The sequence below is a fragment of the Urocitellus parryii genome, chromosome 5 (assembly GCF_045843805.1).
Source record: "Urocitellus parryii isolate mUroPar1 chromosome 5, mUroPar1.hap1, whole genome shotgun sequence".
Lineage (NCBI taxonomy): Eukaryota > Metazoa > Chordata > Mammalia > Rodentia > Sciuridae > Urocitellus > Urocitellus parryii.
In genome coordinates this window covers 180,779,133-180,803,317 of record NC_135535.1, presented here as the reverse complement: position 1 = coordinate 180,803,317, position 24,185 = coordinate 180,779,133, and the positions used below count along the sequence as shown (strand labels likewise).

General features: G+C 38.1%; 2 protein-coding genes across 2 annotated transcripts in view; both read left to right on the top strand.

The window, feature by feature from the left end:
- The window catches only part of Tm9sf3 (transmembrane 9 superfamily member 3), a 65,675-nt gene extending 48,993 nt beyond the window's left edge, over positions 1–16,682 (top strand). The window contains exons 10-15 of the mRNA XM_026394762.2: positions 728–867; positions 3,614–3,682; positions 7,454–7,600; positions 8,127–8,210; positions 8,326–8,402; positions 12,596–16,682. Coding sequence (XP_026250547.1) covers positions 728–867; positions 3,614–3,682; positions 7,454–7,600; positions 8,127–8,210; positions 8,326–8,402; positions 12,596–12,663 — 585 coding nt within the window. The 3' untranslated portion in view covers positions 12,664–16,682. The remainder of the gene's footprint in view (positions 1–727; positions 868–3,613; positions 3,683–7,453; positions 7,601–8,126; positions 8,211–8,325; positions 8,403–12,595) is intronic.
- Positions 16,683–21,095: 4,413 nt separating this feature from the next.
- The window catches only part of Tll2 (tolloid like 2), a 118,434-nt gene continuing 115,344 nt past the window's right edge, over positions 21,096–24,185 (top strand). Inside the window, exon 1 of the mRNA XM_026394813.2 lies at positions 21,096–21,288. Coding sequence (XP_026250598.2) covers positions 21,096–21,288 — 193 coding nt within the window. The remainder of the gene's footprint in view (positions 21,289–24,185) is intronic.

Here is a 24,185-nt window from a genome sequence, read left to right as displayed (position 1 = left end):
AAAAAAGATTCTCATTCTCTCTCTCTCTCTCTCTCTCTCTCTCTCTCTCTCTCTCTCTCTCTCTCTCTCTCTCTCTCTCTCTCTCTCTCCCCCTCTCCCTCTCCCTCTCTCTCCCCCTCCCTCCCTCCCTCCCTCCCTCCCCTTTGAAAAAGAAAAGAAAAATATTTATCTTATTTTTGTAAAGGCATATATATATATATAGAGAGAGATGCTTTTATTGTTAGGATTCCAACTAAGGTATTGTAGGACAGAAAAGGACATGGGCTTTGAGGTTAGCAGATCTGAATTGAAATTCTAGCCTTTATATATATTAGCTGTGTGATCATGGGAAGTTAGTAATTTTGCCTCTCAGTCTCATGTACTTCATCTGTAAGATAGTAAAATTAGTACTTGAACCTCCATGTGCAGTAAAGTATAGCTAAATAAGTTGGTTATAATGATGAAAGAGTGAGGTTAGATAAGTTAAAAGCAGACAGCTGAGAAGAAGAGAAAAAGAATTCTATCTGGGACAGTATGGAAGAATAGGAAAAATAGGAAACTAAAAAATAAAAAACAGTTTACCTTGTTTGGTTCGATTCTAACATTTTTCCTATTTTCATTTGTGTATATCTTGTATAATTTTAGCCCATTTTGAACATTTTCTTCTGTGATCAAATTATGAAACTTAAATTTTTAAGTCTTTTATTTGTTTTTATTGTAATCACATACGTTTTTGTTTAATTTGCAGGTGGCTGTTTGTTGCATCTGTTTTTTTGTTATTCTTCCTCTAAATCTTGTTGGTACAATACTTGGCCGAAATCTGTCAGGTCAGCCCAACTTCCCTTGTCGTGTCAATGCTGTGCCTCGTCCTATACCGGAGAAAAAATGGTAAAGTGAATGTTAAATCTTATGTGATTGTTTATCATAATATGAGTTCTTAAGACTGTTGTATACATATAACTTTAGAATTGGTATGTATTTATGAGAATGTGTTAAATTCGAGATTAAGAATGTGTTTGACTTTTCTGTCAGTCTACATTGTTTGAGTGATGATAAGTTATATCTTTATTTCATTTTCTGACTCTTGTGCCGTTTACAGATATGCCAAATACTTTGCTATACTAGTGTGTACAGGTGGGAGGGAAGTAAAGCTGGAATTATGAAGGCTTACTGCCCAATTTTGTAAATAAGGTTTTATTGAACACAGCCATGTCTAATTGTCCATTTACTCTCTTTGGCTGCTTATACTTTACAGCATCAGAGTTGACAGACCAGTAGTTATGTCAGAGATCATATTACCTGCAAAACCCAAAATATTTAGTATCTGAACCTTTACAGAAAAAGTATGCCAACTCCCGGTTTATAATTTCTTTTTTCTTTCCATGTATCTTATTATCATAGACAATATTGACACACATTTATAGACATATACATCCTTTTGAGAGATGAATTAAGACTGAAACCGTTAAAATTATCTGACAATTATATTGTTTATCTTTATTCTGGGATTGTATAAAATCTCTCAAATTCATGTTTGTCACATTTTATGCACAGAATATATTCTTGAGGACTTCCCATGATTCACAATTAATCCTGACAAGGGATGGCAAGCATTTTTAACAGCTGAACAGATGCCTCTCTGGCAATAGTATAAATATAGTATACATTCTGTTTGACCATTAGGTTTGAAATTATGATTCTTGATGGATTTTTGAGCTAGTTTGTCCTTTTTCAAAATTTGCACATAAAGTATTAATATATTTATATTCCAAATTTTATGCAAATTTGAATAAAATATAGTATGTATTTTACCTTTTAAAATTAGCACATTAAATGTTTGCTGATTTCTGCAAGTCTGATTCCCCCCCCCCCAGGTCTTAATGATAGACATAAAATAGAACAGTCTTACTGTACTTTTATTTCATCTCATAACAATAAGTAAACAGTAGATTTTTGATTTTGTAAGAATAGCTGAACTGACTACATCTTTACAATAAGGATTATATAATGAAAAGCCTTTGTTCTTAGTTATTTTACCACATTATAAATATAACTTGCATGTAAGATACTTATACAAATAGATGATAATTACTCTGTGATCTTTTCTAGGTGTGAAAGCATATAGCTATATGTAGAAATGGAGGTTGAATAAAATAGCCCCTGTAGTTTAAAGGAGAGCAGTTAATTCTAGTCTCAGGAATTAGCCAGGTTCTTTTCTTTCCTTGGATTTGTGCTTGTGAGGGACTTTGGATGAAATTATTTTTATTAGTTTTATGATTTATATAAAATCACATAATTACATAGAATAATGGGTTTCACTCATGCAAATAACATACCCTTCCTAATTTTCCCTTCATGCTTCCTCATCCTCCTGATGCCCTCCTCTTTTTCAGTAGTTAGCTAGAAATTTTTTTTGAGTTTTTTTTTCAACTATTTTTTTCTAAATTAATATTAGATTATTTAGGCTCAATAATATCCAATGTTCACCTCATCACTGAAGGGTAAGGTTAAAGCCAGAAGTCACAAAAGTTCTTCTAGTTCCCTCCCTAGCTAATGAAGGAGGAGAATGAACCATAGGTGACCATCCTCACAAGAGAGGTGTCACGTTTAGGTGTAAGAACATGGGAACCAAAATCTCAATACTGTGTCTGACTTTCACTGATTGTGTAACCTTGGGAAGATCACTTTTAGCTTTTGTATTTGTTTCCTCTAAAAAAATGAAAGACTAGATTAAATGATCTTTAAGTTATTTATTTTTTTAGCTATCAATTTTTAAAATTTTCTTCTCAGTGTTTTAGTTTGTTCATCCTAGTGCTATTAGTTTAATGTCTTTTCTGTTCCAGATGCTGTGCTAGGGACTGAAATCCCTAGATGAATAGTTTCTGACTGCTAGAGTTTATAATCTAGTGAAGTCTGATGTGTGTAATTAGTTAGTTACAGAATAGTGTAGCAAGTGCAGCAGTGTACTTAAGTTCACGAGGTGATGGAAGAACAGGAGAAAGGGCCACCTCTTCTTGGGAGGCTCAGGAGAGGCTATAAAGGGCAATACTTGAGTCAGTGCTTGCAGGGAGAGAAGTGTGAGAGGAGAGGTGTTCCAGGTGGGGAATTAAAGATTGCAGTCAATAAACATTTGTTGAACAAATAAGTGAAGTTTGAATTTTTTTATTCTTTGACCCATTGCAAATCAGAACTTCTAATACCTTAATTGTATAATTTGTTGGGGGAAAAAAAATTACAGAGCCAAGGAGAAAGTAAATACATGACAAAGCCACAGTTTAGGACCTTCCTTCAGATGGGAGATCTGAAGACTCTCTCTTTCCCTATGGCTCTCTGTGTAGATGCCTATAGAGTTCTTAGAAGTTATTGAAAAGAAGTAACAAAGTAGAAGTAAACAGGTAGTCCTGGGGTTTTGCCAGTGCCAAAGATTTTGTTCCTTAAATACTACCTCAGGCTTTAATGTTGGAAGGAAAATTAATTATAACCTATGGCTAATATGAAGTCTTACCTACGTATTTTGTGCGTCTTTGGGGTTTGGTTTTTCTTTTACTGTTTTTTTTTTTTTAAAGTATTAAACATCACCTCTCTATTATCAGGATCATATTAGAAGTTTACTGTTAATTTTAATATTTTCCAGGTTTATGGAGCCTGCAGTTATCGTTTGCCTGGGAGGAATTTTACCTTTTGGCTCTATCTTTATTGAAATGTAAGTTTGGCCATTTGTTTATATTTTGAGGGATTTGATTGTAATGAGAATTTAGTGGATAGGATAGGTATAGAATCTTTAGATGAGTTGGCATCTGTATTAGTCCACTTGTGTCACTATAATGAACTACCTGAGGCAGCTAATTTAGTTCCCAGTTTGTGAGGTTCAGAGTTCAAGATCAATCAGGTGAACTCATTGAATTGGCCCCTGATCTGGGCAGCAAATGATGATACATCATGATGTGTGTGGGAAGAGAAAAAAGGAGAGAGAGAGAAAGAGAGAGAGAGAGACTGTGTGTGTGTGTGTGTGTGTGTGTGTTTTAAGAGCACACCCCCAGTAACCTAAGGACCTTCTCCCAAACCTAAGCCTCCATCTCCCACATCTTCCACCATCCTGGAGACTAAGACCTTTAATCACAATGGATCCTTAGGGGACACCCAGTCCATACCCATGCCATTGTAGCATCTAACAGTCTATTAATTCTATGCCTTCCAGAAAGGGGTCTGCATAGGCTGTCTAAAGGTGATTGCCCTGTTTTCAGATATTCAGGTGAAGTGCATACTTTTTGTTTTGTATTCTAGGCCTCTCTCACTTAACAGGAGAGCTAAAAATTCAAAGCATATATGCTAGAGATTGGTAGGCCTGCTTTTGATCACATGTGTGATAGAAGGAATTTCTGATTTTTATTGTATTTTTGAAAATCCAAGGAACTAGGTAAACTATTACCTATTAGTCTAGATCCTGGGATCATTTGATGTCACTCTGAGGTTTCTTCCAAACAGACCTCAGGAGTGCTGGAAAGGTAGTAGTATATGTGTTTGGGGATGAAGGTTTGTGCCCAATTATTATGCTTCATGTCTGCATCCTTCACCATTGCAAAATATAGGCCTTTATTTTCTCTGTGGCCCTGTATTCCTTGATGGCAATGTTCTGTTTATTTTAGGCAAGGTATTTCTTTGTATAGGACTTTCTCAAATACTACTCTTGGCTCCAGCCCACTAAATTCCAGTCTTTGTGACAACTCTAAGTACCCTTACAGGTTTTCAGATGCCATTGAGTACAGTAGAAGTTCCATAACAGACATGATTGGTTTGGTAGTGGTTAATTTAAAAGGTTGGTTTATGTAAGAGAAATATTAAAAAAGATATAATCTATAATCTATAATATCTATAATATTTTAAAATAATTAAATGTACATCTATCCATTGATTTTTTAATATAGAACCAATATCTTACTTTGCTTATTGGTTGCAGTTTCAACCGTTTTTTTTTTTCTTTTTTTCTTTTTTTTTTTAAAGAGAGTGAGAGAGAGAATTTTAATATTTATTTTTTTTAGTATTCGGCGGACACAACATCTTCGTTTGTATGTGGTGCTGAGGATCAAACCCGGGCCGCACGCATGCCAGGCGAGCGCGCTACTGCTTGAGCCACATCCCCAGCCCCCCGTTTTTTTTTTTTTCTATGACATTCATAATATAACTTCTGTGTTTTTGAGTCTTAAAGTAGAACAAGAACATAAAGAACCATCTGAAGCATTCTAGATTTGTCTATTTGTCTCACAGTCTTTTTAATTTTATTTATTTATTTATGTTTTGGGGGGTAGATGGACGCAATACCTTTATTTCTATTTATTTATTTTTATGTGGTGACGAGGATCGAACCCAGTGCCTCACCTGGGCTGGGCAAGCGCTCTGCCACTAAGCTACAACTCCAGCCCTGTCCTTAAGTCTTTTATAGCCATCTCACCCATACTTAATTTTATAGCTTTTTTAAAAAAAATTCACCTTATTAAATCGTTCCAAAACATTCAACACACTTCATAGCAGCGACACATCCGTTTTATAAATGCTCTAATGTTTATTGGTTCATGTAACATTTAACTAAATTGTCTCTGTTAGTCAGTATTCTATCACTTGACAAATGCCTGAGATGAATCTACTTATAAGGAACCAAAGCTCATGGTTTCAGTCCGTAGTTTCTTGCCCCCTTGCTTGCCGAGGCAGCTCTTCATAGTGGAAGCACGTGGCAGAAGAAACTTCTTTACCTCATGGTAGCCAGGAAGCAAAGAGAGAGAAAGAGGACGGGGCTGGAGTTCCACTGTCCCCTTTAAGGACATCCTCGGTAGTAACCTAACTTCCTTCTACTAGGCCCCATTTTCTAAAAGTTTCATAGCACTACAGACTGGCCACTAAGTAATCAACACATGGTGTTTGGGGGATTTTTAAGTTCCAAATCATAATATTGCTTAATGATACTATGAGTACAACTAAATAACACATATGGTTGTCAGCTACCAGCTGCGAGTACACTGAGCATTAGTCAGTACCTTAGAGGAAAACTAGAATGTGTGTCACTAACTTATGGTTTCATTGCACAAGTTTAGGAACTACCTTTGTACTTCTAATCTGGTACTGCTTTGTGTTCTCACTCTGACTTGACCTCTCTGTTGTTCCTTTTCTGCCCTTGACACCATTTTTCTGGATAATGTCACTTTCTGCTTTCCTAGGTACTCTGTTCCATTAGATAGCTTCTCTGTTCTTTCTTTAAAGTTGCCTCTATTTTGAACACCCTCAAATTTATTCTCATAGCCAAGGGATCTTTTTAACCTGTCAGTCTGTTTGTGTTACTTCTTTGTTAAAAACTTTTCATTTTTATTGAGATGGGGTCCCAACTCTATAGCATGGCTTTCATAATATGAGCTGATCCTGTTCACTGACTTAGCTCTTGCCTCTTCATTTAAAGTTCTGGCTATACTGAATTCTTTTGAGTTTTTCAAAACACAGGGGATTCTTTTATTTGTAAAGTCCTCTGCCTTTTCTGTTGTGTTCTTTTCTGTTTTCTTTTCCTGTGTCTAGATCATTCTACTGGCTTTCCCCACTCCATGCATGCCCTATCCAGGTCTTCTTACTGACTCCCACAGTGTGCACCCAACCAAAACTAGGAGATGCCCTCTTGTGTCCATTGGGGTATTGCGTATCACAGTGGATAGTGATTGTCCTATTCTGATGTTTCCCGATTAGCCAGGAAATGTCCCTGAGGGTAGAGATATTGTTTTCACAGTGCTATTTTTCCTACCTTCCTAGCTGATATGTGGTGTAGGGCTCTTGTAAATATTTGTTGAAAGAATGAATGACCATCAGATTAACCAACAAACAGAAGAGAAAAAAAAAGAAGCCAAGCTAAAAGGCCCCGTTCTGATTTAGTGATGACTTGAGTAATAGATTTAGAGTAAAAAGTCTTTTTTTCTAATGAAAAATCTTTATGCTTTCCCTCACTGTTGTCTGAAGACAGGGTAGATCTTCTTTGAATTTTCTCTTCCTAATCTTACATCATACTATTACTCTACTAAACTTATTTTACATACTACTATATTACTCTATCAAACTTATTTTTCTATTTGATAGGATGTTTATACGATACACTGGATAGTGTATCTACAGGCAAATGAAAGAATGAAAGAATTGACTTCATTTTACAAGTACAGATTTTTCACTGTTTTCATTTGTTCTTTTCCACATTTAACTCCTTTAAGCTTCTAATTTATTCAGTTTGCTTAGAGATGAATACCTTATTGAAGAATCTTGAAAAACTATAAAAATATTTTTAAGATAATTTTCAAAAATTTGATAAGAAAGGGTAAGGGAAACTGTTGGAAGTTACTGAAAGAAAGATATTGATATAAGTGAGGTGAAAATGAGAACTAAGGTGTGAGAGCAGAGTTAGCTTCAAGAGTGAAGACTAGAAACCTGTGTCTATATTGCATTTTCTTAGGTATTTCATCTTCACGTCTTTCTGGGCATATAAGATCTATTATGTCTATGGCTTCATGATGCTGGTGCTGGTCATCCTGTGCATTGTGACCGTCTGTGTGACCATTGTGTGCACATACTTCTTGCTAAATGCAGAGGATTATAGGTGGTAAGTACTTGTGATCAGAAACCCTTAGGTTCATAATATTTTATGATGAGTTTGCTTGTGAAGTGTATCAAACAGAGGAAAAGATCTGGATAAAAATATTGTTACTTAAGATAGCATAGAGATTTTTCTCTTTTTTTTTTTGGTTATAAAAATAAGGAAGATTTTAGAGGAAAAATAATATCAATCAGATTTTTTTGTGCTAATGTTAGAGAGGAAATATTTTTGTAAAGTGCTTAATGTGGAAGGGTTATATGAGGAAGCATCTTTTCATCTTAAGCAGGAATAGCATTAAGTCTGAAAAAGGAAATTTTTTATATTTCATGTCACTTACAATAGGGAAAGTGAGAAAATTCATGATCTCCCCTAATTTTTAGGCTCTCTTCTTGTTGACTTTAAGCACTGTGTACAAACATTTGTTTTTTTAACATACAGAATTTTAAAGGATTTTTTTAAAATAAAATTCTTTGCTTTAAAATTCTTGTTTTTAGTGCCGTTTATTTAAAAGTGTTCTCTCTTCTTTTTCCAGGCAATGGACAAGTTTTCTCTCTGCTGCATCAACTGCAATCTATGTTTACATGTATTCCTTTTACTACTATTTTTTCAAAACAAAGTAAGTGGAGACATTTTCTCATTTTTTCTTTTCAGTTAGAAAACTAAGGCATAAGACCTTATGTTGAAAGCAAAAAAATATGTATACTATATGTAGTTATTTTGTTTTATTGCAGGATGTATGGCTTATTTCAAACATCATTTTACTTTGGATATATGGCGGTATTTAGCACAGCCTTGGGGATAATGTGTGGTAAGTTCTGAAATTCTTGGACCATTATGAGTAAAAGTTAAAGTGTTTCAAAATTAGAAAAAATAGTAATTAGAAGTTAAGAAAGTATTCTGTTGCCAAAATAAATGACCTTCAGTTCTTTTGACTCTTCCTCCAAACCTATTTTATCACCTTAATTTCTATTTTCATAGAAATTTTTAATAATTCCATACCACAATTAGTTTTTTTATTCATGTTAAGAATTGGAATTTTTAAAGTTTTGGTTCGTTGGAAAAAATCATGTGTAGGCAGGTTAAGGTGTTGCCCAGATGACTTCTGTTTGGAAGATCCTCAGACTGTTGATAAGTGGTACCAGTGTGTCGAAGGCAGCATGGTTTACTGACCGTGAGTACATACATGGTTGTCTGCAGACTGGGCTTCACTTCTGACTGTGCCACATGTATTCTCTGCACCTTTATCTGGTGCCCCCTAGCTCTCCAAGCCTTTATAAAATGATAATAATGCTACTTGTTTCATGGGTCTTATCAAAAGGAAGAATAGTTGTCACTGTATGATACAGTCCCTATCATGTGTGAAATACCTAGAAAATAAAGAACTTTTGGAAGCAGCATGTTGAGTGGAAAGGGCGTGAACTTTCCAAAAGTCCAAAAGGCCTAAATGAGCTTTCCATGCTGCTGCTCACCTTTTTTTGTGGTCATGGAAATTACATTGACCTACGACCCCTTCTCATCTATAAAATGAACATATCTTTCAGAGTGGTTGAGAGGAATAGTGTCATATGCAGGCAGCATCAGAGGTAGTGCCTGGACTGTTACTATAAGAGAGAGCTGGTTACACAGGAGAGACATGGTGAGGAAGGGGAAGAGCTGAGCTGAGGCTTCTGGGGTCAGTCAGCCCTGAGTATGAATTCTGTTATCCCTACTTAACAGCCATGCTTTTAAACTGTTCTTCCTCACCTTTCCTCATTTACAAAATAGAAATAAAACCTACCTCTTTGAGTTGACAGAGAATTCAGTAACTGAGTATGGGTGGTAAGTAGAGTTCTTACCTAGCAGATGAGAGGCCCTGGATTTGATCCCTAGGTCTGGGGGAAAGAAAACAACCCCCCCCCCAAAAAAAAAAATTAGACGGTGTCATGTACAAGCATCTTAATATCCTCAGGCAGTTAGATGATTCCTTTAGTGTTATTGGCCATCCTTTCTTCAGAATGTTCTTTACTTTATTTGAGCTCTTTCTTGATTGTCATCAGCATTCAAGGAGGTATAGAATTAGGTGATTCTGAAGTGTGTAAAAAGTTTTTCTGGCCTTGAGTTTTTCTATATGTGATCGTTGGAAGACCTAGAGAAGTATTATCTTGTCATTTACAAAGAAAATGGAATAAATCTAGCTAATTTTTTTTTAGTGCTTTTCCCAGTGAAATTTCATCTTGCTTCCTAGAAATCTTGGCAGTTCCCTGCCACTTTGGCAGTGTACCAGTGTTCATTCTTGAATGGGTTTTGTATGCCTTTGGAGCTGGGTGAGGGGGTAGAGATTACTGTTCAGACTGGAACTGATCATAATCATATAAAAATTATGCATACCCATCAATTTATGTTGCTGTATTGTTTAATTCAGTAATTAAAAGAAAGCTATGTGTTTAGAAAAAAGAAACGACTACATCAAGTTGTTATTTGTTTAGATTGTTATAGTCTGTATATAATAAGCATAGCATTTCTATTTTAAAGAAATTAAAAGTACATCTCTCTTATTCCTAAGACATTTGCTTTTCTAGAGGGCATATTTCAACATCCTTTATAATAATGTTTTATAAAGTTATACTTTTATGAGTTTATTCTTGAGATACTCATAAGATTAGGAAAAATGATTCTCTAGGTCTATAATATTTTGATTTTAAGCATATCTGCTCAAAGGGGAACAATATTTTGTACATCTAGAAAATTAGATTTGGTTATTTAATTTGTGTTTTATTTTTCCAGTGAAGTTTTTTGATGGTAATTAAAATTTTATAGATATTTTTATGTTCTAAGAATCCAGGTTTATTTTTATAAAATTGAATGATTTTTATCTTACATTAAGAATTTTATTATAACTTTTTAAATGCATTATCAGTATTTTGAAGTGTAATATCACTATTTCATATTATAAAAGAAATATCTGTCATTGAAAAAATATAGGTTTACATTGTCATTTTGGTGGACTTTTTGCATTTTTAATATTTCATTATGAGAAAATTTTCAAACATACAGAAAGAGGGACAATAATGTATACAGTGAGACCCCATGTACCCAATACCCAATATCAGTAATTATTGTCTCATGGCCAATCCAGTTTTATTTATATCCTCATTGCATTCCTTTTATTCTGATATTAATCTCAGGCTTTATGTCATTTTAGCTGTAAATATTTCAATGTATCTATCTCTCTAAGCATAATTTTTTTCTTTTAAATGAACCTTTATTTATTTATTAAGACCTTTATTTATTTATTTATTTTTATGTGGTGTTGAGGTTCAGACTCAGTGCCTTGTGCATGCAAAGCAAGCACTCTACCAACTGAGCTATATCCCCAGCCCTCTAAGCATAATTTCTTAATATGACAAAATATTCATTGAGTATTCAAATTTACCCAACCTATCCCCACTTGCTTTTTAATGCAGTTTGTTTGCATAATAAGCCAATTAAGTCTCATCCATTGCTTGGTTTAAATGTCTCTTAGTGAGCTGAGGATATAGCTTAGTTGGTAGAGTGCTTGCCTCACATGCACAAGACCCTGGGTTCAATCCCCAGCAGCATACACACACACACACACACACACACACACACACACACACACACAATACACAAATGTCTCTTGGCTCTTCTGACTATATATGGTCCTTTTCTTTTCTCTTGCTGTTTATTTTCAAAATATTTATTTATTTATTTAAGTTTTCCGTATTCTGGTTATATCCCTGCTGATTGTATCTGTGAGGTGTCATTTAATGTTTTACCATGAGTGTCCCCCAACCCATACTTCCTATTAAGTACTAGTTAGAGCTTTAACCATTATAATCCCCAGTACTTGTCCAAGAATACTTAACAGGTGGTTTGTAAACTTTCATTACATCGTGTATGTCCTGTCTGGGCCTCTCTGTATGTGAGGTTAGCAGCCATTGACAATTATTGCCTACTTGAAATAATTAATTAGTGGTCATAATAATCTAATTCTGTTGTTACTTTTGTATTTATTAGGTGGGATACTTCTATATGGAGAGCCTGCCTTCATCAGCCATTTGGTTACCTTGAGGGTACAGTTCATGTATAGGAGATGCAGGGTAGATACATGTTTGTTTCTTTGCTTTCATTCACCAGTTGGGTGAATAAAAGATGGTTCAAAAGTGACCAGTTAGGCACATGTGTGTGTACCATTTTTTAATTCATGGACAGTTTACCTTAAAACTAAGAAAACTGAGCGAGGTAGTGAATTCCTAAATCTAGTAGAGAATTTTCTCTGACACTTATTCTAAAGAATCCCAAGTATTTGTAGTAAGGAACTATCCAATTTGTTCATTCGTTCAACAAATACTTATTGAGTACTTTTTCATGTACCAGTCACTACTTTAGACGTGGGAGGTAGATACTTTATTAATAAAATGACAGATATCACTGCTTTCAAAACTGCTGATTTACGTACCTATATCTCTTGTCCATTTCTTCAAATATGTTATCCTTTCTACCACAGACACACAGCTTCTAACTTAAACATAAGAAGATGTTAGAAAGTACCTTTTCTCTAGCACTATAGAAGCCACTGGGCAAGGGTTCTATGTTCCTCTCTGAGACTATCCCTCTTCACTTCTTACTTTTTTTTTTTTAATGTTTTGTTTTAATTGGACATAATACCTTTATTTTATTTTTATGTGGTGCTGAGGATGAAACCCAGCACTTGCTAGGCGGACATTCTACCGATGAGCCACAACCCTAGGTGCCCCCCCCCATGATGTATCAATTTCATAGTTACTGATTATACAAGTAATAATTGCTATTTGATCAAAAAAATTACATTAGTTCAGACTTGGTATCTGATGGTAACAGATACTTTGCAAAGCAAATGATATATAGTTCAGTAAGTTCAAAGAGAATGCTAATGTAAAGACATTATCTTAGAATAATGTTTGTGTAAATAATGGATACTGCTCTATGTTTGTTTTAAAACATCTTATTTTATCTTTGCAGGAGCAATTGGTTACATGGGAACAAGTGCCTTTGTTCGAAAAATCTATACTAATGTGAAAATTGACTAGAGACCCAAGAAAACCTGGAACTTCGGATCAATTTCTCTTTCATAGGGGTGGAACTTGCACAGCAAAAAAAGCGCAAGAAGAGATTTGGGCTTAACACTGGGTACTTTGTGGGTCTCTTTCGTGGATGGCTTAAAGTAACATCTATTTCCATTGATCCTAGGTTCGTACTGACTGCTTTCTCCAACTGTTCACAGCAAATGCTTGGATTTTATGCAGTAGGCATTACTACAGTACATGGCTAATCTTCCCAAAAACTAGCTCATTAAAGATGAAATAGACCAGCTCTCTTCAGTGAAGAGGACAAATAGTTTATTTAAAGCATTTGTTCCAATAAAATAAGTAGAGGGAAACTTGGATGCTAAAATTACATGAGTAGAAATCTTCCTGGCACTTAGTGTTTCTACATTATTGAAAAATGATGTTCCAGAAAGATTACTTTTTTTCTCTTATTTTTACTGCCATCGTCGACCTATTGTGGGACATTTTTATATATTGAATCTGGGTTCTTTTTTGACCTGTTATAGGTTTTTTTCTCCTCCAGTTCAACTGCATCCTTTTTTTAAAAAAAGAGAATTAAAAAATATTAAATTCTGCATGTAATATATCTGCTGTCATCTTAGTTGGACCAGCTTCCCGTTTATTTATCTTAAAATTATCCAGTTATATCTTAATTCCATCCAAAGAAGATACAGTCTGAAGATAGAGGTGTACTCTCTACAATGCAATTTACTGTACAGTTAGAAAGCCAAGTGTTAAATGGAGAAGATAAGTTGTTTTTATTAAACATTTTGAGATTTAGATAAACTACATTTTAACTGAATGTCTAAAGTGATTATCTTTTTCCCCCAAGGTTAGTCTTAAAATCTTTTTTTGAGTTTGAATGAAGGCTTTACATAAGAAATTATTAAAAGCAAGGGGGTGGGTAATAAATGTATATAACATTAAATAATGTAACGTAGGTGTAGATTCCCAGATGCGTTTGGATGTACAGATGGACTATGGAGTACTTTTTTCTGATGATGATTGGTGTAGAAATGTGTGAATTTGGGTGGCTTTTTACATCTTGCCTACCATTGCATGAAACATTGGGGTTTCTTCAAAATGTGTGTGTCATACTTCTTTTGGAAGGGGGGTTGTTTTCTTCTGTTTCTTTTCTGAGACTCCTACAGGAGCTAAATTTGTAACTTAGAAACATTTAATTTTGTTAATCCTGTCTGGGACACTTAAGTAACATCTAAAGCATTACTGCTTTAGAATGTTCAAATAAAATTTCCTGACCAAATTGTTTTGTGGAAATAGATGTGTTTGCAATTTGAAAGATAACTGTTCAAAAGGCAATATTACTTAATGCCAGTTATTTTTTAATAGACTATAAAATATGCCTTTCTAATACAGAGGACCCTCACTTCAAAATCCCCAAACTGTCATACATCTAGAATATCCAGTATAGTCACAAAGTGAATGACAAACCTTTTGAATGAAACTATGGTGCAAAATCTGTTAGGTTGGTATAACGTGGAAAGTGGGGTGGGGTATAAGTGGTTAGCAAATATAGGTTACAGTTTTCTAAGAGATTTTAATTTTTATTACATTTTTCCCAGAACTATCCATAATGTAAAGTTTTCCTAGAACCACTGAGTTTCTAGTTTAATGGTTTGCTATGCAAATGACCACCTAAAACAATACTGTATATTGGTATTTTTAGAAAGTCTCAAATGAGTTGTATTAAACCTTAATGTGAAAATCATGTCAATAATAATTACATTAGATGTTTTCATTACAAAAATATATTTCTATAAAGTAATGGACTCCATATCCTATGTTGTAGCATATAAGACCTATGAAGAGTGAATTTCTCACCTCAAGTGTGGTTGATATAAACAAACAGAAACTGTAGGTAGAACTTCTTTTTCAAGACAGAATGTGATATTAAATGTAATCCACTGGTTCTTCCACTTTGTCTTCTCACCTGCCTTTATGATCTTGTAAGAAAAGAAACTAAAAGGCAATATTTAATTGCTTATATTGTGTAATTTTTTAACATGTTAGAGCACTCTTAGTATAAGAATATAGGCTATCTGATGGAGTATAAACTGAATGGCAAACTTTTGTCTTAATCAAAATGCAGTTTATTTTTGTGATATGATTCTTGCAGGTAAGATATAAGATTGAGAATATGTTTAGCTGCTTTCAGTTGCACCAACTCTACTAAGTTGAGCTGTATTTGACATTCTTTGGAATCTAAAAAATGATTTTCTAGTTTCCAAATACATTAAGAACATCAACATTAACATAAATCACTTTGAAAAGTCCTTTAGAAAAAGGCTCATTGGTTTGTGGCTTCATAGAGAGGTAAATATATATGTGAGTCTTGAAAAAGATATAGTTTACAAATGGTTTAGCTCCCTAGCACTCATCAGTTGTAGAATAGTAAAGTAAAATATTATTTAAGTTAATTGAAAAGTGGGGTTTTTCTACACTCCATCAATGCTGCATATGTCTTCGATTTGCTAACGTTGGCTCAACTGACACTATCAAAAACTAAGGATAAACTTTCTCTGTCTTTAAGCATGCTTCTCCTGAAATTTAACTACATTAGTAGTTTACATTGCTTCATATATCTGCTCATCCAAGGGTAGGATAAAGTAAAACTGTAACAAAAGGAAGGTGGTAAAGTTTTCTTCAGTATGTACCATGTTGGGTTCTTAGATGGTACTGGGTTTGCCCATAAATCAAATCCCATACTCTTAAAATTCATTTATTGTGGTGATGTCTGAACCTAGTGAATGGTATACTCGGGTATTTTCCTCTGAAAGTGGATAGACCTCTTTATAAAGGTGGTTGCTGCAAATTCCAGTTCTTCCAAAAGCCACTTTTAGGGTTTATCCACAAATTATATTCATTTTGATATAGCTTTTGTTTCCTAAATGTTTACCAACCACCATATGCCAAATGTCTTGCAAATAAATATTATTTTAAAGTGTCCTCAATTTTTACAAATGTAAAAAGATACAGCATATTAATGTAACTTGTTCAGGAAAAGCTACATACTGAAGGGCTTCTGTATATGAATTCTAAGGGGGAAAGGCCTGTTTGTAAAAAATCTATACACCGCAGTTCCATCTGGGTTTTAAGTTTAGATTTCAGTGTGTCTTAGTGCTTCATTCTATTGGTTTATTGGAACATACAATAAGTAGGAGTAGTGCTGTATAAAAACAAATATTCATTAATATTTTATAAAAGATCTTCATTAAAGTTCTATAATTATGAAGCTATGTTTTAATAATCAAGAGTTAATCAGAGAAGTGGAAATTTAGGAAGATTGTTTGAAAATGTGTACAGAAATAGACTAGATTTGCAGATAGAGTAGATCAGAGTTAACATTATACCTGCAGAAATTTTTAAGATTTAAATTCAGTCTGAGTAATAAGTCTAGTTCTCTCCTTTGAGCATTCCCTAAAAGGTATCTGATTTGACATTCTTAGAGCTGCAGATAGAAATATACAAAGACAAAAATAAAATTAAGTTCTCATTCACTGTTAGAAAATGGCAACAAGAAACTTGTGAAACTGACTTATAATGAAGTATTGGTGAACTAGGCTCGTAGTAACTGACCGACTAAGCATAGTTTATGTTTACCCTAGTTCTTCAGTTTAGATTATTTGAGAGTTATAAAGATTATTAAGAGCTTAAGGCAAGGAAGAAAACATGGAATTCTGTTGGAAGGACAACAGAGCATTCTTGGAAAAGCAATCCCACTTGGGCGTTTCATCTGTGTTAAACTTGAACCTATAAATCCCCACAGAGCATGGACAATCGACAGAGTTGGAAGGAAACGATTTTTGCCCGATGATCACTTCCATTTTGTATACACCCTTGGTTTGTGTAGGCCATATTCTAGCTGGCTTTTCAGTCATAAAAATCCAGTATATAATGTATCAGATACAATTGAGGTTCTAATCTAGTCTGTTAATTTATCTGAAGTTGGATTTTTAAAAAGTAATAAAAAGTTAAATGTACTTCCCTTGGATGCTTTGTTTCTTTCCTTTTTGAAACAGGTGAACCAGGCATAAGGGATCACCAACTATTATTGGCACACATATTAAGAGATTACTGATAGCTTTCTGCAGTTAAATAGAGCAGGAGTCAGAAACTGTTGAGAGCCAGGCAGTAAATAATTTAGTTATTGAAGGTCCTGCGGCCTGTCACAAGTATTCTGTCACAAAGCACCTATCACGGGTAGTACATACATAAACCAGCACTACTGTATTCCATTGAATGTACAAAAGAAACCCTCTGGCCATAGTTTGCTGGCCCATGAAATGAAGATTTAAAATTTAGGGTGTGGATTTTTTTCCCCAAGATTTATATTTTGAAAAAAAAAAAAGTCAATGTACTGAGAAGTTGGAAGAATAGTTTTGTTCCTTTAAAAAAATGATCTTTTTTTTCCTTCTATTACCATTTCATTTGACTATAAGCTTTGGATCCTCTACTCAAGCCCTTCACCCCTGTCCTGATTTTGTCCCTCTCCTGATTGATAACACATCGCCTTTTGTCTACTACTTTTTACTTCTTCAAAGACATTTCATGTGTATCCTTAGTTTCATGTGTATCCTTAACCATCTAGGAAGCTGGAAGGGTACACTAGAGTCTAAGTCGCCTAAAGAGGCTCTTATTTTTAGTCCAAAAATAATCAAGATCAAGGCCCTGTTGTCTTGGTGATTGTAACGGTAAAATGGAGGTGTCAGCTTCCTAGCCTAAAGCAATGGATAATGCCTGGAAAGTCACATTGAATATTAGTGTCCCTGCAAATAGAGGGGATTATTTGTAATGCGCTAAGTTGAAATCAGTGTAATTTTTCCAGGTCTATTTTTACTTTTTTATTTTCATATTTTTAACTAGTTTTCATGATCTTTATTAACTTATTTCGTTCTTTTCTCCCTCTAATTTTATTAGCTGCCTTTATGTTCGGCAATTTCTGTTAGCCAGATTATTAGTACAAACTTGGATTACTTCTGATTTTTAATGAACATTATGTCTGGTTGGAAGACTAAAGGTAGAGGGATCTACTATGCAGTCAACTTCTCCATTTCAAAATTTAAGTTGTTAAATCTATGATATAACATTAGGAAAGGAGGAAATATACCTACACTGGATCCCATGGAGTCAACAAGTCTAAAAATGTATTTAAAGTCATTTGATTGTTTTAAATGATTTTCCTTTTCAAAGTCTGCATACTTTATGGTGAAAGGGGTTTCAAATGAAAACAAATGGAGGTAGTTGTAGGGAGAAGTTAAGTCATTTTAACTGGCCAGTGTTACTCCATATAATAACAATCTAAGTCACTGAGGTTACTTGACTTGATTCTGAAGGTTGGTGAAGGAAGGTGAAGGTCTAGAGAGTGAGACATGGAAGGTGACTCCTAGCTGGATTTGGTCAGAGAGGTGTGCTACAGTTAGAGACCAGTAGGGTAGGGCAACCCTGTTGAATAGGCAAGGACTGTGGATGTAATAGTTGCTATATTCCATGCTGGATGTAGGGTCTGTGGCTATCAATCTTTCCCAGGCAGAGACTTGGAGATATGAGATGGCACGACCCCATTAGGATGACTAGGTATTTACAGGGGCAAGAACATTGTGGGAGATGGCAGGAGCCCGTGCTGGGAAGGTAAGAGAAAGGCCTGAAGGTGAATTCAGGGCCTGGTTTGTTACCTCCAGCAGGGACAAAGGTTTTGAAGAGCCACAAAGGGTCTTAAGTACTTGCTAAAAATATTAACAATTTTTTTAATTGCCTTCTCTAAAGAGCATAGCACCTTTTCAGTGGTCATCAGTGTAAAGGAAGAAATGAGCTGGTAGGGGAAAGTGCCCATTTCATTGTGGAAATTCTACCCTCTATACTGAAGGAGGTTTTTATATATAGTGATCTGGAAAGGTAAAATGATAAGTGGTCAAGATGATATAACTACAGAGGATCAATTCAGTTGTCTGAGAGGGGTCTGAGAGCACTGAAATGAACCTAGTTACTTTGGGCATAGGGGTACAGATGGAAGAAGCTGGCAGGGTAAGACATCTCACCAAGCAACGAAAATCCACTTGCAGGTTTTCTACTGGACCTGGAGGTAATGGGGAGGAAACTCTCTATGTGAGAGAGTAAAATGGAACTAAATTGAGCAGCTTTAGGTCATAGAGCCTTTTATTTTAAATTTACTCAGGTTTTTTTCCCATGGGATTTAAATTAAAAATGTATTTTTAAAATTATTCAAACCCAGAATTTACTGTAAAAATGATGAGTGAAATCAGGAGCTGTAGAATTAAATATTGACCATCCCTGTTATTCCTAACAATCTAAATATTTTATTGCTGTTTATTGATAGAGCAAAGTAGCATCTAAACAGGCCTTCTGACATAAAACTGTACAGTTTGCTCATCCAGGAGCACCAGCCTTCAAAATATTTGGACAAAAGGTGTTGATGAGAAGATCTGGTAGCTCCTCATTCGGTGGGTTGCAGAGGCAATAAAAGCTCACAACCTCAGTGCATCCCAAGAGGTGGTCTCTCATCTATTTTCCTCTATTTAGAGGAATTCCCTGCTAATGAGGAAGCCAGTTGGCTGTTTGCCTAGTGCCATCTGGAGACCTGCAAGTGTCACAGAAGTTTGTTAGGCCTTTTAGATGTTGACTTTGTGGACTTGTCTACTGACAGGTGGTGACCTTCACTGGGGTGAACTCAGAGAACTATGGCGTTGGGTTTGACTCCTTTCAGCATTCAAGCAGAAATGCTGTTCAGTTGCCTCCCACACCTATTGCCTATTTAGTGGCCACTTGGCCTTCCCTGCCATTTGGTGGTATTGCCCCTCCTCCCTCTGCATTCCCTCCTCCCACCTGCCAGTTTCTAAACAGATCTTGCCCAATCTGGCTCCATTCTATGTGTACCCATTTGAAAAGAACTTGGGTAACAGGCAGAGATAGAGGAGGCTCTGCATTTCTTTGAAGATTCAGGACAAAATAATCCTACAATACCTTCCAGTGGTTATGCTTTTACCTTTTCCTGGTTTGAAGGAATTATCTAGTTAATAGGTGAGAAAACATAAGAAATTGAGAATCTGGTGTAAAGCCCAGCTCAGTGTCTCATGTGAACTATTTTGTCATTAGTGGTTGTAAAACCATATGGAAACTCCAAAGAAAAGTTCAGTCTAATTTTCTGCTTTCAGTCTGAATGCAAGAAGATTCTACTGGTGTGTTGATAAAAGCCTCTGCATGTACATATTGCTGTGTTATACTTAAGGCAATTCTGCTTGCATAAAAAGATTTTTGAAAAGCAAATGATAATGTCTCTAAATCAAGATGGCTCAGTTCTGACAATTTTTACACATAAGGTACAACATTCAAAACATAGGTTTCATTTTTTTTTTTAAATTTTGCTCCTAAGCTATCTGGGCATATGTTTTTCATTGGGGGAAAAATCCAGAAATTGGTCATTTTTATTCCACTAAATTAATGGTGAGGAACTTATTTGATAAAACATGTCTGTAATTCAACACAAAAAGCATGTTCATTTGTTCTTTTTGCCTGTGGGAAACATCTTAGACTATTTTACTAAAGGATAGGGTCACCTAAAGGGGAATTCTGTCGTCTTAAATCGTTCTTCTTTACACGTCATCAGCCAATACATGAGCTTGGGTGGGTACTGCAACAACTGGAGGAGGGGATGTTGAGAGAGCTCAGAGAATCCCTGCTTTTTCCTGCGGTGAGAGGGACTGTATCTCTTCAGAGAAGCGATGGTCTGAAAACACACTGCGAGTTGGTAGAGACGCGAACCGCTCAAATAGGGCTGCTGGTTGTGTTCCTGCCTTCGTCCACGTGTGCCTCGGGGAGTTGTAAAGTGAGTTTTGAGAATAAGGCGGGAAGCCCAGGTTTGATATCCTGGAGCTACGTTCCCGAGGGCCGAAGGCCAAGGTGGCATCCGACCAAGGGCGCCTTCCACTGGGTGGGCGCGCCGCTGGTCCCCGGCCCTTGCCTTCAGCATCTTCACCTTGCTCCCCTTCCTCCGAAGTTGCGGAGGTGCCGGGAAGAGGAGGGGCCTCGTCTCGGGCGCCCGAGTGATTGGTTGTCCGGGGTCCTTGGCGAGGGCTCTGTGGTCCAGCCCTGGTGGAGAGGGGCGGAGCGGCCACTGCTCCAACCACCGCCGCCACCGCTACAGTCGCAGCCGCCGCAGCCCCGGCCGCTGGGCAAGTCACACCGAGCGGCTGCTTTCCGGGTGCCCCGACACGGACAGGGGGCGCCGCGCTCAGCTCGTTTTGCGCCAGAGCCATGCCCGGCAGCCGCGTGTAACCGCCGAGCTTCGACCGCCGCGAGCCCACCTCGTGCACCGTCCCTCGCCCGAGCCGAGCTTTCTGTGCGCGCAACTCTCTCGGCCCCCGCCGCCCCGCACCACCATGCCCCGGGCTACTGCCTTTGGGGCCCCGGTGTCACTGCTCCTGCCGCTCCTGCTGCTGCTGCTGTTGCCGCTGCCCCGCGGCACTGGGGGGCTGGAGGAGCGCTTGGACGTCGCCTCGGACTATTCGGCTCTGGAAGGCGAGGAGGGTGCGGAGCAGCAGCTGGAGCATTACCACGACCCGTGCAAAGCCGGTAGGTGCCGTCGCCTCCGGGGAAGTCCGGCAGAAGTTTGCCTTTGAAATGCAAATGAGTGGTGGGCAAGCCTGCGCTGCAGTCTGTGAGGCTGGTCTCCCCTCCCCTCCCTGGAGATGCCCCGGGTTCCCCGGGAAAACAATGCTTACTAGGAGCTGCTTAAATACCCCTCTGAGCCCTGGACGTTCCGTCAGGTTTGCTGCGCTCACCGGGTGGTGGCCGCAGGGACGTTCCCAAAGCGAATCGAGTTGAGTACCCGAGGCCGAGAGGGCGCTGAGGGTCCGAGGCTGCCTGTCAGCCGAGGGTTCAGCACCGGCCGCCGCCGGACGCTTTGGGCTGTAGCAGAGCAACCGGCTGGGCGCGGCGCTCCCGGGCTCAGATGGAGTTGCTGGCTCTAGCTTCACAGCATTTGTAAGTTTTGCTCAAAGTTTCCCAAGATCTGTAGGTACTGTTGGGAAGAAATTTTAAGAAGAAAGAGAAAAGCTTCACGGTCTGTAGAAGGAAAGATTGCCTAGGAAGAATGCGCAGGACTTGAATTGCGGCAAACTTCCCGGTAGTCCCCTCAGCATCGTCCTGGCCCGGAGATGCCCTGGGCGGGCGGAGATGGAAACCGGCAGGTGCTCTAATCCCGCCAGGAAGCGGCGCCCGGGATGCGCGCGGCTTCTGCTTCCCGCGAACTACCAACTAGCTAGGGGTTCTCTGGGTAGTGGCTTTCGAGCAGGAATCCTTGAGTTGTCAGCCCCAGAAGGACCCAAGCTCAGGTTCCAAAGATAGCTGAAGGGGCAGTTCCCAGCCAGGCCAGGGGGTTGCTCTCCTCCCGGGGAGGTGCTGGGCTCAGAGGACCCCACTCCTGCTCTGTGGCCAGGGGCCCGAGGGTAGTGGTGTTTATCTCTGAGCATTGTCTAGCCAGTGTCACTTAGCGGCCAGCTGAGACAGCAGAAAGAGGTAAGCCGTCACCCTCAGAAGGCAGGTTGCGTCTTCCAGGTCTGTGCCAGTGTCATGGTCCACAGCTGCATTCTCTCCTTCCTCTTTCAGCCTCGTTTCCTCATCTCTAAATTGGGGAGCAAATAGGAAGGCTCAGATGATTTATGGAAAAATTCTTTTCCAATGGAATGATGATGATAGCATTTTAGTTATTTTTATTGTTACTGCAGTGGCTCTGGGATAGCCTGGGTGGAAACCAGAGGAAGTCAGGAAAGAAAAGGTTTCTAAGAGGCTAGAGGACCTAGGGAATTTGTGAGACCTCAAGATTACGTAAAGGTTGAAGATCAAACCAGGCATGAGGAGCCTGGTTTTACCACAGAGAAGATTCTTGCAGAATATCCACCTAGTGCTATGTCTTGTGGGTCTTCTGAGTTGGGAAGGTGGGCAGAAGTAATTCAAGAGAATGTCAGCAGGTAGCATGCAGTGCCTCAGGGAACATCACTCATAGCCAAGGGAGAAGGGTATCCAGAGTGCTGTTGGGATGGCGGTGTGGCTCTGAAAAGAGGGTACTGAGTTTGGGAGAATGGGGCAGGGGTGGATCAGCCACCAGTGACACCTGTCAGGTACTAGTCTTTGCCAGGTGGGAGCTGGCATTTGTGGAAGGCAGTCCAGCAGCTGGTGCTCAGGAATAGGTTGAGCACCTGCAGTATGTTGGATGCTGGCCTGGACACCGCAAATCCAGAGGTAAAAAAGACACAGTGTGGTCTGTGAGAGCTTCCCAGCCTTGTCTCAGCCTTGAGGGAGATCCCTGAGGCAGTGTAGTCTGATGGGGCCTCATTTTCTCTAGCAGTTTTGGAGAGAATGTTGGATAACCAGGGGCACGCATGTTCTGCAACTGTTGCCCACAGGATGGGATGGGCTGGCAGGGCGAAAACGTGGAGGATCCTGGGAGTGTGGTTTCAGTCAGCTCTGTATCCTCCCAACCCTCTGGCCTCTCTGGGCTGTGTGATGCTGAGAGTGGCCAGAAGAGGGCAATGGCAAGGGAGACCTAAGGAGAAGGAAACAATCTCATTCTACCCAATCTCATGGAAATTCCTTGATCTAGGGAACAGCCATATGGAAGGGCAACGAGCAGTTCAGAGGGCACTGAAGTCTCAATGAAAGGATTTGCCTTTGTGCTCAGCTGAAGGGAACTGCACTTCCTGGTTGCGTATTTAAAGCAAACCTTTAAGAGCAGCTCATTCCTGTCTCAGCCAGAAGCCCTTCTCCTGGGATCTGCTTCAGGGTTTCTAATCTAAAATAGTTCCCACATGTCTCTTCTCCATTGTGGGTCTCCATTCTCTGTGGATCCCACTTGCAGAGGGGAGAGACTTGGATCTGTTCCTGGCCTCTCAGTAGCTGTGTCACCTTGGACGCATCCCCTGTGGAAGGAAGATTTTGGTCTTGTTAAGAATGACAGTTCTGGGGTACTTTCCTCTTGGTTCTCATCAGCCATCTTGCCCTGGGACCACTTCACACCTAACAGGCATTTGAGCCCCCCAGTTCCTTCCTATTCAGTGTTTTATGGTTTTGTGACCTTTGATTCCAGCCAGGCTTTCAGAGGCTGAGCAAACTTGCAAGTGTTATATGTACTATTTACAATGTTAATGTTTACAGTTCATCACTTTTTCAATTTACTTTTTACCATTTTTACCAGTTTACCATTTATTTTACCATTTGCTCTACCGTTATAAGTTGCATGACCTTGAACAAGTCATTTGATTTATAATTTCCGACAGATGGAAGTGCTTAAAACAGTGGTTGGACACATTGTTAGGTATTTTATAAATAGATTTTCTAGAAATATGTGGAAAGAACATCTTCATGCAGATCTTTTGAAGCAGATTTTAAGCTGTAAATTCTATATTTACTAATAGATAGTCTTTGATGCTGTGAAGGGGGATGACTTTTAAATCAGATGATTATGGAGTGGG